Below are 17,239 nucleotides of genomic sequence, written 5' to 3'. Positions count from 1 at the left end.
CTCTAGGCATTTACTGCCTTTCTAGGCATTAAAAATGGGCCAAATCCTCCTCCCTGGGGCAGAAGTGCAATACTACCCCAGTGACCTAAACTGCAACGACACCCATGGCACAGCCCAAGCTTGCCTCTGAGGAAGAGACAGCATGAAGTGTCTCTTTTCTCTCAGTAAAAATTAAAAAAGCTGCCAAGTCTCTACCTGGCAGCACCAGTGTATCCTGGCTCCTGCCAGGCTCAGGCAGAGCTACAAGAAACACCCGAGCGCAAGCTCCAGAGATAGAGGCTTAAGTCGATAGTAGTGAGCAATTTTTATATAGTGCCTCCATCATCACTTAAGTGCATTGCTTCTAGCTCCCAGGGTACTATGTAATAAACAAACAAATTAAAAAAAAAAAAATTATAGCAGAAAATAACCCAAAACATTCTGCTGGCAAAAAAAACCCCAAAAAAGTGCCAGGATAGCCATAGTGTGGATGGCACATGAGCTTCTCCCATAGCTCTGTTACATATATGGTACCGCTGTTGTCCAAGGTCTTGTTGCACATGGTGCAAAGCCCATGGGTTTCCAGCCACCCAGAACCTGGTGGGATCCACAGTGTGAATGCAACCAGTGATTCCTTCAGCTACCTTCATCTGCCTGCAGGAAAAGCAGTGAGGAATGCCGCTGAGCAGAGCTTATCAAAGATTTAAGCTTACAAATACAGCAAGCCTTGCCTTGCCCCATATGTATCTCTTCAAAATCAGCATTTGTACAGAAACATCCATAACTTTGCTCTACCCAAAAGAGCTGGGAGAGAAAAGACATTGTTTTATATGCTGCTGCTCATTTCTTCCTTCTCCTTCCCCTTTTCCCCAGGCTCTTCTCCTCCTTTCCAGGATGCTTCTGACACTTATTGGGCAGGGGTAAAGGGGGGTCCATCTCCCCCCTGGCACCAAGACTGCACCTTAGCAAGAGGAGAGGAGCAGGGGATGGGGGTTTCCCTCCCTTCTGGCCTCTTGGGGAAGGTTTTGGTGGCTTCAGGGGATGCTGCCCCTGGGCAAGGCAGGGTGAGGCCAGGCTGGAGGATTTATGGCTTTCTCTAACCTTGTGGGAAAGATCATGAAGCTCCAGGAGGAGGGGAATAAAGCAGCCAAGCAGAAGTGACAGGCAGAGGCAGGAGATGTCTCATGGAGATAAAACCATGATCAGCAGTAGGTGTGCGGGAAAGAAGACGGATGAGCTGGATTCCCGTGTCCCTTAAGAGAGGCACCGCAGGATACATCCATCCCAAGGAGCGGCGCTTGATTTGGCTCCCAGAAAGACTGCGCCTTTCCTAATTAATGTGCATTTCATTTACTCTGCATAATTTATTTCTCTTCGAGACACCAGCTCTGTGACAATATTTGATGTTAAATCACTTTGGAAACAAATATAGCTACTTTATCGTTCCCATCTCAGCTCACACACATGCAAATTCTGTCTCGATGCCAGCAATTACAGCAGACCTCAGCAACAACTTAAAAATTGCTTGTTTCTGAGCTAGAATAATCCAAATTCCCTGTCCAAAGTCATCCATGGGGCTTTATAAAAAAAAATATCAGCTCTTCTCTAACGCACGGAGGAACCACTGACCTGCAGGAGGGCTGCTCACCCCAGGGATGTTCAGGAGGGCCGTGGGAGCTGGGAGGGTCACACCCTGAGGCCACCCAGCCAGGCACCGCTCTCACGCTCCTTCGTGTCCTTTGCACCCTGTGGCAGATCTGGTGCCAGGGACAGAGTACGGCATTGGGATTTCAGCCGTGATGGACAGCCAGCAGAGTGTGCCAGCAACCATGAATGCCAGGACTGGTAAGTTTGGCCCCATTGCATGCTCCAAGCACGGCCAGTTTATATGGCTCAGACATCCCCATGGGACAGTCTGTGCATGGGGACAAAAGTCTGCACCAACCCTCTCCCACAGAGCTTGACAGCCCCCGGGACCTCCTGGTTACAGCCTCGACAGAGACGTCCATCTCGCTGACCTGGACCAAAGCCACAGGTCCCATTGACCACTACCGCATCACCTTTACCCCTGCCTCGGGGATGGCCTCCGAAGTGACGGTACCCTGGGACAAGTCACAGCTCACCTTGTCAGAGCTGGAGCCTGGGACAGAGTACACTATCTCCATCATTGCCGAGAGGGGACGCCAGCAGAGCCTGGAGGCCACCGTGGATGCCTTCACAGGTAGAGAAAGACAAGTTGAGATGGGGCCAAGGGCACAGACCACTGCCCCTCAATGGCACCTCTGCCAGCCCACCATGTCCCCGGTGCCAAAACTCTTGAGGCAGTGATGGAGATGACAGCTGGGCGCAATCCATCCATGTGGGAGGAGGTCTATAGACCTCAGAAGGAGGATGGCCCTACCAGCATGGGGATCCCATTTCCTGGCCAGCAGCACTCAACACACTTGCTTGGCTGGAGGCTCCCGTAAGGAAGAGGCAGGGTTGGGGGAACAGCCAGCTCATACTGTCCTCTGTGGTCAGGGTGGTCTATGTGCCCATAAGAGGGAAAAACAAAGCCTTAAGAGACCTCCCAAGCACCTCTGAGTGAAAATCATGCAGTCAGGAAGCCTAAACAGCACATACCGTCTGTAGTGGGACAGTCTCATCACCCACCATATGGGTCTGGGATTGAGTATGTTTGCAGGCAGAGGTAAGAAAAGCATCATTTTTTTCCTCCCAGTTCTGCCTCTCAATCCCAGCACAGCTGCAGATCAATGGAGAGCCCAGAGCTGCAGCTTTGCCACTTCTGTTGGGTATTTCCCATAAAAGCACTGGGAACAACACAGAGGCCAGGATCTGCAGGTGATGAGGGTTACATCTCCCTTCTCTGTCTTGCAGGGGTTCGGCCCATCACACAGCTCCACTTCTCCCAGCTGACATCCTCCAGCGTGAACATCACGTGGAGTGATCCATCCCCACCAGCAGACCGCCTCATCCTCACCTACAGCCCCCGGGATGAGGAAGAGGCACAGCAGCTCACGCTTGATGGCACCTGCAGGCATGCCAGCCTGACAGGCTTGCAGCCATCCACTGAGTACCTGGTGTCGCTGGTGGCCGTGCATGGCACCATCAGCTCTGAGCCTGTTGTGGGCTCCATCACGACAGGTACCATGGGATGTCCCTTCCAGGCATGGGATCCTGCCAGGAGCGCGAGTCGGGGACGGGGAGCAGACCTGCCTCCCACCGCTTTGCTTTCTGCTCTATCTTACCAGGGATCGATGCGCCAAAGGACCTCAGGGTGGGCAATGTCACCCAGGAGTCCATGATCATCTACTGGAGTCCTCCCATCACCACCTTTGACCACTATAGAATATCCTACCGCGCTGCTGAAGGTAATGGGTCAGACGTCTCTTGCTCATGCCCTGAACTCGCAGCTGCCAACCCTCTCTCCACCTGCGGGCATGAGCAAGTCACCAGGTTATTCTCTCCCTAGGCAGCATCCCATGCCTCAGGAGAAGTCACCAATAGCTGAGATGGACAAGAGGCTGTAGGGATGGAGGACGTGGTGACAAGGATGGGCAAGGGCCACTGTAGCCAAGGGCCAGCTCAGCACAGAGGGGCACAGGGAGTCACCCCTGCAGCGTGCCCTCCCCAGTGATGGTTAATTTAGGACCTGATCCTGAAATCCCATCTCCCTCACCTGCCTCTCCCCGGTTCATCTCCCTTAGCCCCAGTTTCACCTATGACTCTGAAAAGGTCGAGCCAGCAGAGTGATGGGCACACAGGTGTGAACCCACAGGCATAAAACCCAGTTACCCCCAGTATCAGCTCTGGAGAGGGCTTGTGACTTTGCCCCCCTCCTAAGCATCTCCTGTACCACAGGGACAGGGCCAACTGTGATGCCAAAGCTCTTGACTCTGTCCCTGCAGGGAGGACAGACAGCACCGCCATCGCCAGCGATGCCACTGAGTATGCCCTCCGCCGCCTGCAGCCTGCCACCAAGTACGATATCGGGGTGAAGAGCGTGCGGGGCCGGGAGGAGAGCGAGGTGGCCTCCATCACTGTGTACACAGGTGGGAAGGAGCTCTTGGTGGGCAGGTGGCCACCAAACAGTGCTAGACCTTACTTGCACTAGCAATCAGGCAGCTGAGAGAAAGCTGAACCTCACACCAGCCTGATGCAATCTTGAGATGATGAGCAAGGCTCACAAAGGCCCAGTGTGGACTTTTAAAGTATGTCTAAGCAAAGCTTTTCCTGTATATGCATGGGTAGTCATGGCAGGGAGTGATAAATCTGTGTACTGGGCATGGGGAAGCCAGAGCTATGATGTTGGGCAACCATAACAACCTTTCCTGAAGGGAGTACAGACTTCCAGAAATAATCCCTGGGGAAGCCTCGACACAAACAGCATCTGTTGCGAGAATGAAACTCTCTGCTATCCCCAGACTTGTCAAAACCTAAAAAACCCCTAACATTCCAGGCTGTGCATCAGAAAAACGGTGGAAGAGCAGCCCAAGTAGCAAAGTAGCACAACCAATGACATCTCTGCTCTCCAGCTAGGGCAGCAATAACTCTTCTGCAGGCACATGTTCCTGGGCAGCAAGGCAGGAACACAAGCAATGGGTCAGAAGAAGCCCTTCCACTTCATAGCCCAGTCTCTTAATGCCTCTGACTCTCCAAATCTGTTCCCCATGCAGCCATGGATGCCCCCTTGGGAGTCACAGCCACCAACATCACTCCCACAGAGGCGCTGCTGCAGTGGAACCCACCACTCTCAGAGGTGGAGAGCTACATCCTCGTCCTCACCCGCCACACAGGTAAACCAAAACCCTGAGCCCCTCTGCCATGAGCTTTGCTAGGGTTCCACCATTCAGCTCACCTCCACCTCTCCCTATCCAAAATCCCAGTGCTCAGCAGGTACCCTCCACGCAGGAAGTATGGAAGGAACCCTTGCTTTGGAAGGGCAGCAGCTGGCAGGTGGCAGGGCTGTACCCTGTCCCAGACTCCAGCTCCTCTCGCACAGGTCCCATGGCAGTGCCCCTCACCAAGCACAGCAGTCCGCACAGTAGGGGACTGCGATCCTCCTGATTTACTAACTAGCCCACCAGGCCAGGGCCAAACAAGTACCCATCCCACAAAAACTCAATGTGCGGCAAATTCCATGAAACCCACTACTGCATGGAAAGAAAGCATCAGGCAAATATGGGTACTGTGGCTTTCAGACCAAACAACATCACAACAGCTCAGCTAATAGCTGATGGTGCTTCAGCAGTATAAGTTCTTTTGATCATGAGGTCATATCCATAGACATGTTTTGGAGAACCACCTTGAGTATCTACCCTAAGTCATCTCTTTTGGCTTACAGCTACAGGAGAAACAATTCTTGTAGATGGAGTCAACCAGGAGTACCAGCTGACCAACCTCCTTCCCAGTACCACCTACACAGTCTCTATGTATGCCACCAATGGGCCTATCACCAGCCAAACCATCAGCACCAACTTTACGACGCGTACGTACAATCACCTCCCCCACTGCCTGTTGCACGCCCTTAGCCATACATCCACCCCAGGAAAAGCAGCCAGCAAGGCTGAGTCAAAGCTCTTTTCACATACATGTGGGTGTAGAAGTTGCCATGTGCCAAAAGGACACATAAATACCAGTGTTCAGCACAACACAAGAACAGAGGTTTAATCACAACAAGCATAAACCATCATTTTCACTTTTTCAACATCCACCCACCCCTTTCTTTGATTTCACCTGGATGTGGTTTCCAAAGACGACCCTTGACCAGGTCTTTTTCTTACCCAAGGCCACAGCCCAGAAGAGCACAACAACCCATTTTGCTTACAGGAAGCTGGACAGACCCCATAGCACATGCATTTCAGGAGCTGCTACCCTTCAGAAAGCATGCAGGCAGAGGAAGACTTTTAGAGGGTTTGCAGAGCTCTGTTCAAGGCTGGGGTTGGGTAATGAGGTCTGGAAATTGAGGGCAAGGATGGACTTTAGGCTGTAGCTCAAGGTTGCAAAGTTGAATCCCAGTGCACCGAGTTGGGAAGCGGGCTGGGGCAGTGGTCTGTGAGAACTTCTGCTTCATTGAGTCCCTATCCACCCTTGCAGTTTTGGATCCTCCAACAAATCTGACAGCCAGTGAAGTCACTCGACGGAGCGCCCTGCTCTCCTGGGTGCCTCCCCTGGGAGAGATCGAGAACTACGTAATGACCTACAGATCTACCGATGGCAGCCGGAAGGTGAGCAAGTCCTCACAGAGAAAGAGGCTCATTAAGTCAAGGAATAGCATGGCTGTGGAGAAATGAGCAGGAGAAACACAACAAAGCAAAAAAACCAACAATGCTCACTAGGTCAGGGGGACACCAGAAGGGCAGAAGCTACTTTCTGCGTAAGTCATATTTTAAATAAACAATTGGAAAAATCAGGAAAAGATTGCGTAGGGAAAAATCTTTATGCACACCTGCAGGTCTGGGCACAGAGGGCATGCCTGGAAATTTTGGAAGAACAGGGGAAATTCACAACTTGTGAAACACAAGCAAGTTAAGGCAGGAGAAAATTACCCCATGAAGAGACTCTAAAAATGCCACTTGCCCTTCTTGCAAAAAGGAAGATAGGTACAGACGGCTAATTAAGCCCACAGTACAATATATTTGATCATTTAATCAGTGTGTCCATATCTGCCTGTCTGGAAGAGCTGCTACAAGTGCTATCAGAAATACGTCACAGCAAATAGTCTTGTTTCCTTTGCCGGTGTGACTGTCTTGCAGCGATCAGAGGATAATAGCTTTGCAGGAGGAGTTCAATATACTGGGATGTAGCATTGGCTAATGACCAGAAAAATTAACATGACAGGAATTGACGGAGTCAAAACTGGTTGATAACCAGGTTTGGCCAGCTCTACTCCTTGCAATGCTTGGGCAATCTATCATGGTCTGTATCAAGGACACACAGATCCCAACAGAGTCGGTAAAAAGAGCACACAGACTGCAAACATTTAAATTTCCTGTGTCCAAACCAGCTAGCTTTCTCCCACCTGAACCATCCCAAAATGCTGAATACATTCATTGGCCTCACCTTGACGTAACACTGCTCAGCAAGGTACCAAGGGCTGCAGTAGTCTGTGGCTTCCCTTCCCTCCTCACTTGCTCTTTAGGCTCCCCATCGCTTTTCTTATCTGTTGCTCTTGGTGTCTACCTCCTTCTGGGACCCATGTACAGGAGCTGATTGTGGATGCCGAGGACACGTGGATCCGCCTGGAGGGCCTTTCTGAGACCACAGAGTACACTGTGCGCCTGCAAGCTGCCCAAAACACCATGCGGAGTGGCTTCATTTCCACCACCTTCACCACAGGTGAGGACTCACAACATGTCTGCTAAGCCAGGGGGAGCTTGGCCCACATATGCTGGTAGACATGGACTGCTTTTATTGACTTTCACTCCTCAGGCAGCATTTCACCATTATCCACAGAGAGGTACACTCATTTCCATGACCCACCGCGCTCCTCTGCTACAAAAAGTTAAAGGCTGAAGGACCTATAATACAAACACAAGGTCCAGCCCAGGGCAAGGGGATTTGAGCTTCAAACCAGGAACTATCTACCCTTTGCCTTGCCCTTGTCCCTCCTCAAATGTATTAACAGAGGAAAAAAACCACAAAAATCAACAACATGTTATGAACAGATAACGCTTTTGCAGTGAGCAGGGAGAGACCCAGTTGGCGTCTCCGTGCTGTAGACGTGGTCCAATCTCTCACAAATATCATAGAATCATAGAGTACTCTGGGTTACAAGGGACCTTTAAAGGTCATCTAGTCCAACCCTCCTGCAATGAGCAAGGACATCTTCAACTAGATCAGGTTGCTCAGAGCCCTGTCCAATCTGACCTTGAACATTTCCAGGGATGAGGCATCCTTGGAAATAACAAGCAGGTACATCTCCACCACCATCAGTGGAATCACAGACAGTAGTACCAGCACGTCCGCAGGACTGTGGTCCCATTGATTTTATCTAATTGTATTATTCCTCCCTCCTCTAATTCTAGAGAAGTCATGATCCACTAAGGCAACAAGAACAGTTTCCTTTCCAAATCAAACGGTGGGATCCACAGCCACCATAACCCTCACAGACAGAATACTTATGCTTGCAAGAATGAAGTTTGCATGAAAATGTCACCGTTTCCCCCACGCTTTGCAGCCATTCGCATTAGAAACAGTGCAAAGAATATAGTCCCTCACCGTCTTTGAAAAGCCTTGATAGGCCAGGGCACTTGACAGAGTACATTTTGTTCAGGGCTGAATCCAATTACATTTCTCCTGGGCTTCAAAAGCACCGAGAAGCCTGAAGATGAGGTGCGCTGAAATTCCTCCCATCTGCGCTGCCAGTTCGATTAGGAGAGTTTTTCTTTGAATCTGCTGTGGATACACTTCCCCATCCTGGTTACATGTGCAGGTCCCTCCACCTGCTTTTAAGAGATAATAGAAACTATTTATGTCAACAAAAAAAAAAAAAAAAAAAAAAGAAAAGACTCTTCTCTAATGCATCTATGGATCAGACTTTCCTGTTATTCTCGCCTCTTATGCGGGCACATAAAGCCAGTGCAATTCAGGCAGGTGATGGGAAAATGCATGTAATTTTTGAGGCTGTTCAGGAGTCAGGGAAAAAACTGCATGGGGCTGGCTTCTCAGCTGGGATAAAGAAGCAGAAACCCACTCAACGTCAGGCAAGGAGAGCACCATTTCCATTAGACACAAATGTCAGACCTCAGCAGTGTTAGACACCATTGTCAGCTGATACAGCATCCAAACACAAGTTTAATTTGCTTTTAAGATTAAGATAACCATCAGCAAGAAACCAGTTTCTCCCCACTTTCCTCATATATTGATGAGACAGAAGCACCCAGGAACCAACACCAAGGCAAGGCAATCCATGGGCATCATCCCTCAGCGAAGAATTAGGGTCTGGGAGTCAATTCGCGCTGGCAGCGTATCGGGGCACATTGCAGAGAACAAGGGCTTGTCTTTAAGGAAAAAAAAAAAACCAAAAAAAAACCAAAAAAAAAAAACCAAAAAAAAAAAGAAAAAAACAAACACCAGGCTTAATTTAAATTGTTTTGCTTTCTTCTGCTCACGGTACACATCCCAGGGTTCTGCGATTCCCTCTGACATATTAATAGCTCAGCCTCTTTGTTTCATGTTTGCATAAGGTTCTCGGGGAATTGTATACAGATGGGACAAAAGGAAGAAACAGATACAGTATTCATAATTTATAGTAGTTTGAAATGTCTTTCAAGGTCTCCTTGGCTTTTAAAGATATGAATATAAATTAAGAAACAAGTAATCTCCGCAGAACTCAGGGGAGCCTGAAGTGGTTGTTTTTGAAGCAGTTTTCATTGTTGGGTACTATAAAATGCAAACACTGTCTCACCAGACCTTGTGCTACAGACCACGGAGACAGGAAAAAATAGGGGATCTTCAACATTTGGAGTAAGCAACGACCACTGAGTCTTCAGGTCACAAGGTTGGGGGTTATACACCCAAATGGGAAATTATGGACAAGGGGTCTGTACCCTGGTCCTGCGGGGTATCACACAGTTGTGATGGGCACGCACAGCACATCCTTCACACCTTCTCAATACATAACCAAGACATCCTTGGAAGCCCCATCCACATTGTCAGCTCTGCACTCATTTACCCCATCATTCATACACACCAACAACAAAGAAAAAGATGTATTTCCCCCTTTTGTATTAAATGAGAAAAAAAAATGAATCCAGATTTGAGATCCAAATACTGCCGAGATCTCGTTGTTAAGACTTTCTTAAACTCTGACCTCCAAATGAGATTTTTCTTCATTAGAGGACACCTGAAGCACAGCCACACGGCCCATGCTTCCCATCTCTAGCACCTTGCACAGCCTTATTCCTGCTCAGTTTGCAAGTGATAATCAGCCCGGTATAAGTCCCCCATCATTTCCAAGGGCATGGATCAGGAGAATCTCCCTGGAATCAGTAAAGTCATAAAACTTATTTGGAGTTGGCAATCCTGAGAGGAGAACAGGTTTCGGTATTTTCACAGCTGCCTAAATATGCCTGTGACAGCTTAAATCCCAGGGTTCCAAACACAGTGCAGAAAGACGGTGCAAGAAGTGACATCCCTCATCATTCACAGTGATGTTACCATGCACCTTTCCAACATAAGTTGTATAGGAGATTAATTAATATATGCACACTTTTTTTTTTTTCCATTAAATCCTCTGATGTTGTTGGCAGATGTAAAGTCCCACTGCCTTGCAGAATAACTCAGGTCGCAGAAGCCAAGTTAGACTCTTCCTGGACTGAAAACAGCAGGACCTGAAGCATGTGGAAAGGGTGTCCCTCTGCTTAAACTTTGCTTTTTTTAAATTTTGCAGGTGGTCGTGTCTTTGCTAACCCTCAGGACTGCGCCCAGCACCTGATGAACGGAGACACACTGAGTGGTGTCTATACCATCTCCATCAACGGGGACCTCAGCCAGCGAGTGCAGGTGTACTGTGACATGACCACCGATGGAGGCGGCTGGATTGTGAGTAGCCATGCAGTTGTCCTATGCATTGTCCCCATCGTAAAGTAACCCAGCCTCATCCTACCAGGAAAGCCAAGCACCACGCTGCATGGGAACGACAGCAGGCTTAATACTGCACGCTTCATTTCCCACGCCATAGGGAATGGCCCACGCTCCAGTAATAATAGTTACACTTAGAGAAATGCCCTTTGATTTATTTGACATGTTTGCAGTGCTTCTGGAGAGCAAAATCTGAGAGTGAAGCTGATTTATTGTTCTAGAAATGAAATTAATGGCCAATAGCTTTCATGGGGAATGATTCACACTGCCTGCAGTAGGAGGGGGCCAGGCATCACCCCGATTGAGTCTGCACAGGATCATTTTAGAATCAAATGCCCGTTTGGCTTTTGAATTGCACAAACACTGCTTGTCTTGACATAGATGGATTGGCAGCTTAAGTAAATAATGCTCTGGTGCTTTGATTTTATTCGTGTCAAATGCTTACTAACACGCATAACACAAAACACTGCTAGATGCATAGTCAAAACAAAAAAAAACCAACAAAAAAAAGGACTTCCTCAAATGCTGATTTCTAGCATGGATGTTATTTTAGACAGGAAGCTTCCCTCCATCTCACTCTGCTTCAGAGCATCTGCTTAGATATCACAGAAAGATCAAGCCAAAAGCAGAATCACATGCTAGAAAACCAGAGACACCATGCGTTGGATAGAGCAGAAAGCTTGAAGGCTGATTCCTTCCTATTATAACATTGATTTGCCTTGGCCATCATCTAACATCTCTTCACTTACTCCATCTGCACATTAATTAATTGCATGACTGCAATTAACACTAACTGGATTGGCATTGCAATTTTCTCCCCTGAAAAGTGCAATGGAAAGACAAAGCATTGTCTTTATTTTGTGTATCCAAAGCCTTGCGAAGCCATCCCTCATCTCCTTCACACCAATTTTCCACCTGGTCTTCCTTCACCGTAGGTCTTCCAGAGGCGGCAGAATGGGCTGACTGATTTCTTCCGGAAATGGGCAGATTACCGGATTGGCTTCGGAAACTTGGAAGATGAGTTTTGGCTGGGTAAGAACTTCATCAGTTGTCTTTCATTGATGCATCAAACCCAAGCTTCCCGTGCACTATGCTGCTCGCCCATGCCAGCTGTTTGCTCCTGGCCTTTCACCCCACTCCTCTATGCTCTCCCTCGGACGGTTTTCCTTCCGTTCATTCCCTGCCCCTCACATTAGAAAGCCACTCATGGGCACACCACATAAGAGCACATTGCGAAGAACAGCAGCTCCCTCATTTGCTCCTCCTAGAAGAGAAGGGGGTACGCTGGGAGTTTTCAGGGACCAAAACCAATCATCCTTCTTTGGATGACTACAGGTTGCATTGGTGGCATCTATGGCGCATGGACCTCACCCAGCCTTGGCCAGTAGGCCAGTTGCCCAAAGAAAGTAGGAAAGGGGTGAGTGGGAGACCCAGCATGGCTCTGAACTGGAGTGCGCTCCCCCAAAACCTGAACATGAGGCAAGGCTGGCCCTGCAGCACAAACACACTCTGGCTTGTACGGGCGCTTAACAACAACATGAGAAACACCAGGGCTCCACAGCTGAACACACCCCAGCTTCAGTAGCATGGAAAAAGCTGAACCTTGGCCTTGAATCTACCTCTTATAGCCACAGGGAGATGAAGCTTGAGTGGGGACAGAGAGCTCAGACCCCCCCAGTTCCAGAAGAGACAAAGACTTAACCAGAAGTGCTGCTGCTCTCCGGTTCCTCTCCTCACTCTCATTTCCCACAGCCATTTTATTTGCCTAGAGCTTTTTTTGTTTGCTCACAGAGCGGATCCAGGCACCGGGTCTCACCGGATGTCTCGTTGCTTGCCTCACCAGGCTTGGACAACATCCACAAGATTACGTCCCAAGGGCGCTACGAGTTGCGAATAGACATGAGGGACGGACAGGAAGCAGCGTACGCCTATTATGACAAGTTCTCCATTGGTGACTCCCGGAGCTTGTACAAGCTGCGAATCGGGGACTATAACGGCACTTCAGGTACAACCTCAGTGCTAGCGAGTAGTAGAGAAATCCTGGGACTGGTGGTTCTGAAACCGTGAAGGAAATCCCAACATCACTGCTTACTTTTTTGGAGCAGTAAGACACAAACCCTTAGCCCTTTCTGCTTTCCCACAGTCCATCATGTAAACCAGGCTGATAAATCCCACTAAGAACAAAGGGAATTTTCCACTGGGGATTAGATATTTAATATCAGAGGCATTGCTGTTCAAATAAGCAGGTCAATCGTCAGAGGTGTCATCTCACTTGGCAATAACCACAGCTCGCTATTGATGCCGTGCTGGAGGCTGTATTTATCATCCTCCCACAGCAATGGAAAAATCTGAAATCCTGTGCACTGTTTCCTCACGCAGAGGCCAAACACAGTCCAGTTTTGCAAGGACACTGTCACACCTGCTTGCTCAGCTGACGCAGCATGGCTAGGCTTTGTCCACCAGAAAACAGTGGGCGATGGGAGACAGAGGGAGGACACGGGGGTCTCTTCCCCAAGAAGGGAGAGAAGAGTACAGCTGTAGCCCCTTTAGCTGGGATGCTCAGTGCAAGCCTCCACGATCCATACAAAACTTCACCACTAGGTACTTAGTGAGGAATTCCACACCATATCTAAGATGCAGGAACTTTCCTGTACAATATCTGGTAGTTGCCACTGGAAGAGAAGCAACAGGGATCTTGGTTGTGTGTAACACACCACTTGCTCTGACCTTACGTCCCAGGGCACGAGGCGCACAGCCTACTGCCAAAAATGCCAATATCAGTGCTGCAGACATGACTGCCTCCCCTTCCCCATGCAAGTTCTTCTCATCTGAACAAGGAGCCTCTGCTCCACCTTGAGCAGAGGGAGCTAAGACTCACCAAATGGTTCATTGCTGAGAGGTTTTCCGGCAAGCCTCTCAGTGGCTGGACTGCACACAGCTAGCACGGGCCCACTTCGTATTTTCTTAGGGACCACCAAGGGGCATATTAAGAATGTCTCCTGTAAGTCCATCCCTCAGTTGTAATAATGACCATATTTCTTCAGGCTCTTCTTTCACCCAGAAGCAACTCTCTTGTTCCTTAGTAAGGAGAGGAGATGAGGTTAGTGGGTTTGGTGGAATAAGACATCACATACCTTCCAAAAGCTTCTTCCCCCTATCCAAAGGGAGAAAAGGCAGCCAAGCATCCTGGTTCAAGAGATGAATGCTTGGCCTCGTCTTGGAGAAAAAGTTCCCTTTGGCTAACTAGGAAGGAAGGAGGCTGAAAGCATCCTGAAGTTACGTAGCAGATCCAGGCTTCAGGAAATCAGGGATGCCCAAATTTAGGATTTAATTAATTTCTGAAACACTGAAATTCAGATACAAAACCATATAGCATTTTATCTGCCAAACACAAGCAGCTGCTAAGATTTGCTATGGTCTGTACTCATCCTAAACCAACAGCAGAGGACCTCAGATGAACTAATTGTGACCAATCCCAGTTAACATTCCCAGACCTTCAGCTGCTTGAGCTCTTGATCGACAGGCTACCACATATAGCAGAATATCCTAATTTCCTTGTGAAAAGACCAGATGGTTCAGGCTCAGTCACCCCTAATGGCACCTCTTTCCGCAGGGGACTCCCTCACCTATCACCAGGGCCGCCCCTTCTCCACCAAGGACAGGGACAATGATGTTGCTGTGACCAACTGCGCCATGTCTTATAAAGGGGCCTGGTGGTATAAGAACTGCCACCGCACCAACCTCAATGGCAAGTACGGAGAGTCCCGGCACAGTCAGGTAAGGGCAGCACTGGGCTGAAAGCTTTAAGCATTTCTTCTAGCAGTGCAACCAAGCATGACAGCAAGCCCAAGCTAGGGCTGGGGCGGCATGGCTGGTGCACCAGGTCAGAAGCACTGCTGGGGTGACGCAACACAAGCTGGAGCAAAGTGAACCACCTTCAAGCCATTTGGGGTGGTACCTCATGCTGTCTGCCATAGTCATTCACTGTGGCACCTTATTAAGTTACATTTAAAAATTACATACATAAAATTTGATCAGGAGCCTTTGAGCAGTGGGAAAAACACATCAAGCCAGAGAAGCAGAGTTTCTTTCTCCTACTGTAGCAAGTTCTTCCTTCTGACATCTCTATGGTGGTCAACCTTTTTGCCTTCCTCTCCCACTCTAGTTTTGTGTTAGGGTCTTTCTTTACCCTGTGCTTTTCTCTCCCTTCTCCCAGGGGATTAACTGGTACCACTGGAAAGGCCACGAGTTCTCCATCCCCTTCGTAGAAATGAAGATGCGACCTTACAACCACCGTAATATCTCTGGGAGGAAGCGACGGTCCCTACAGCTCTGAGCCAGCTGAATCCCCTCCCATCTTCCGCCACCTGACCTTTTCTGTCATTTGTTTGTATTTTATAATATGAAAAGGGAAAAAAAAAAAATTACTACTCGTCTGAGATAGCAACCTGCCCCTCACGAGTGCTGGAGGGAACCATGGCACAATGAAAGGCCATGGGAAAGGAAAGACCTCATTGCTTTGCATCTGTCCCAGAGAAATACCAAATTTCCAGTCTCCCTACCCCAATACTCTTGCCCTTAACATGAGAAGAAAGAGAGAGAAAGAGATAGACAGATTTTTTGATATTTTTTTAAAATACTTACAAATCCCCAGCAAACCCTGTTAGAAATGTTTGTCACAAGGCTCGTGGCAGAAACCTTCCCCACAGGGACCTTGGTGCAGCCATTTCCACGCAGTCATGGCCAGGGACACCTGTCCTCTCCCTGTCTCCCTGTCCACTCCTGTCAGGGAGGTCTCAAGCTTCATACCATCCTGTAGACACCAACTCTTTCAGCAGGCAGAGCAGTTTCTCCTTCTGGCCAAGGGCACACAGCCTGGTCATCCCTCCCCTACATGCAGGCACCATACACATGGAGACAAAGTGAGGATGAGCAAACCCAAGGCTCATCCCACCTCCAGTTTTCACAGATGACACCAGGAGGGCTTGGTGAATATCTGCATATGTAGGCAAGCTCTAGATAACCCACAACTCACGTGTTAGCACCACCAAATGAGCTACCACAAAACCACAGCTCAGCCTGAAGCTGACAGCTGGCAGAGTTTCGGTGTTCTTGTTCAGAAACCTCCACGCACATGGGAAAGGATGAAGACGCAAAAGAGGGAAGACAAGTGCAGGCTGAGAAATGCCCCCTCTCTTCCTTGTCCTACACCATCCCTCTTCATTGTCATCACAAGAGGGATTCAAATCTCAGTGCCTTGGTATCACCATCTCTCTAATGGAAATTAAACTGTTTCCCCTCCTGGAGGAAGGCTTAGTCCACCCAGATTTTGGAACACTTCAAGAATCTTGGAAGAATAGATGAGTTTGCTCTTCCCATCCTTAACTTCTCCTATCTTAAGGAGGATGAACCCTTCAGATAGCTCTGGCTGAGCTCTGTTGTCGTTGACATCACCTCCACGTAGCGTAAACAGCCACCACGCTGGAGTCACTCCTTTTCTGAGGGCTGTGATCAATGCTGGGCATTGTCACTGGCCTGGTCTCAGAGAAGACACTTGTTCTCATATCCAAGGACAATGCAGCTCATCGCTGGGTTCGCAGCCAAGGGAGCATTACAAATGCTAAACACTGCTTTTTGATTTTATCACACTGAAGCAGCTTTGTCTCTAGAAACATCTTCCAGATGGCAACATAAAGCATTCTTTGCAGTAGCTTATCATTCAGGCCAGTGTCTCTTTCTCTCATGCTCCTGGATTTTCTGACGTTACTCACAACGGCTGCAGAGCTGAAGAAGGGCATTAAGCAGGAAGTGCAGCCTCCTTGTCTATACCACGTACTGGCACACGAAATCATAGCTAACCCCAAGGTCAGGAATAGATATAGGGTCCAGCTCTTCAAGCTTACAAGTTACAGTCTGTCCTGGAGGAAGCAACATCTCATATGTAGATGAGGCATCTCTTCTTACCTCCCATCAGCATCAAGCCAGGCAACAAGTCAACCGGTTGAGGAACAGGTCAGTCAGAGAGGCTGCAGATGATGGGATCTCTTGTAGGACATGGCCAGCGTCACTGATGGCAGCATGTCACACCTCCTGAGCAGCCTGCCCTGTTTTAGGTCCCAAATGCCAACAAGAAGCAGCAGATAGAACTGATTAAAATCTAAGAAGCTTCCTAGTAGACCAGCAGAGTAATATTTTTCCCAACATCACCAAGAGTTTATAGGTAAGAAGTGTCCGAACAAAAGCAGTACAGTGCAGCAGTTGTAACTAGGAACAATGATTGGCAGTGGATGGCATTCATCACCTGTCTCGGATGCTGTGGTTTGCTTATCTACCCAGGTGAAAGGAAGTGGAAAAACAGGACCTCATCATTTGCAATCAAGTGGAAGGCAAGAAACCTCTCTTTTCAAAAGTATGAGTCAATCAGAAAATCAAAACATGCCAAGCTTTTCAAGCAGGTTCAAAAGAGGATCCTCAAAAAGGCTGATTATTCTCTAAATAGATTTACTGACGTATATCTCTCCCTCCCTGCTCATGTCTGTCATCCTTTTTAAGTCCTGTAACCAGGATGAAAGGCCCCACTTGACACAACTCCATCATCAAGCCTGAAGGACGCCCTTGGAGATAATATCAGACCTTGCAGTGCCATTATATACCAATTCTAGTCCCTGATCTCACA

General features: G+C 48.5%; 1 protein-coding gene across 2 annotated transcripts in view; it reads left to right on the top strand.

Moving 5' to 3' along the window:
* Positions 1-14,899, top strand: part of TNR (tenascin R) — a 28,993-nt gene extending 14,094 nt beyond the window's left edge. Inside the window, exons 8-21 of one of the 2 annotated variants that reach the window (XM_074152662.1) lie at positions 1,735-1,824; positions 1,937-2,200; positions 2,857-3,123; positions 3,231-3,350; positions 3,888-4,031; positions 4,656-4,775; positions 5,330-5,467; positions 6,076-6,206; positions 7,185-7,317; positions 10,373-10,524; positions 11,499-11,595; positions 12,407-12,568; positions 14,177-14,340; positions 14,780-14,899. In XM_074152662.1, coding sequence (XP_074008763.1) covers positions 1,735-1,824; positions 1,937-2,200; positions 2,857-3,123; positions 3,231-3,350; positions 3,888-4,031; positions 4,656-4,775; positions 5,330-5,467; positions 6,076-6,206; positions 7,185-7,317; positions 10,373-10,524; positions 11,499-11,595; positions 12,407-12,568; positions 14,177-14,340; positions 14,780-14,899 — 2,102 coding nt within the window. Of the gene's footprint in view, positions 1-1,734; positions 1,825-1,936; positions 2,201-2,856; positions 3,124-3,230; positions 3,351-3,887; positions 4,032-4,655; positions 4,776-5,323; positions 5,468-6,075; positions 6,207-7,184; positions 7,318-10,372; positions 10,525-11,498; positions 11,596-12,406; positions 12,569-14,176; positions 14,341-14,779 lie in introns of both variants that reach the window. The other variant, XM_074152661.1, reaches the window with a different exon arrangement.
* Positions 14,900-17,239: the final 2,340 nt, after the last annotated feature.

The sequence above is a fragment of the Numenius arquata genome, chromosome 8 (genome assembly GCF_964106895.1).
Source record: "Numenius arquata chromosome 8, bNumArq3.hap1.1, whole genome shotgun sequence".
Taxonomy (NCBI): domain Eukaryota; kingdom Metazoa; phylum Chordata; class Aves; order Charadriiformes; family Scolopacidae; genus Numenius; species Numenius arquata.
Note: the sequence above shows the minus strand (reverse complement) of the source record. Positions and strands in the feature narration are given on the sequence as shown.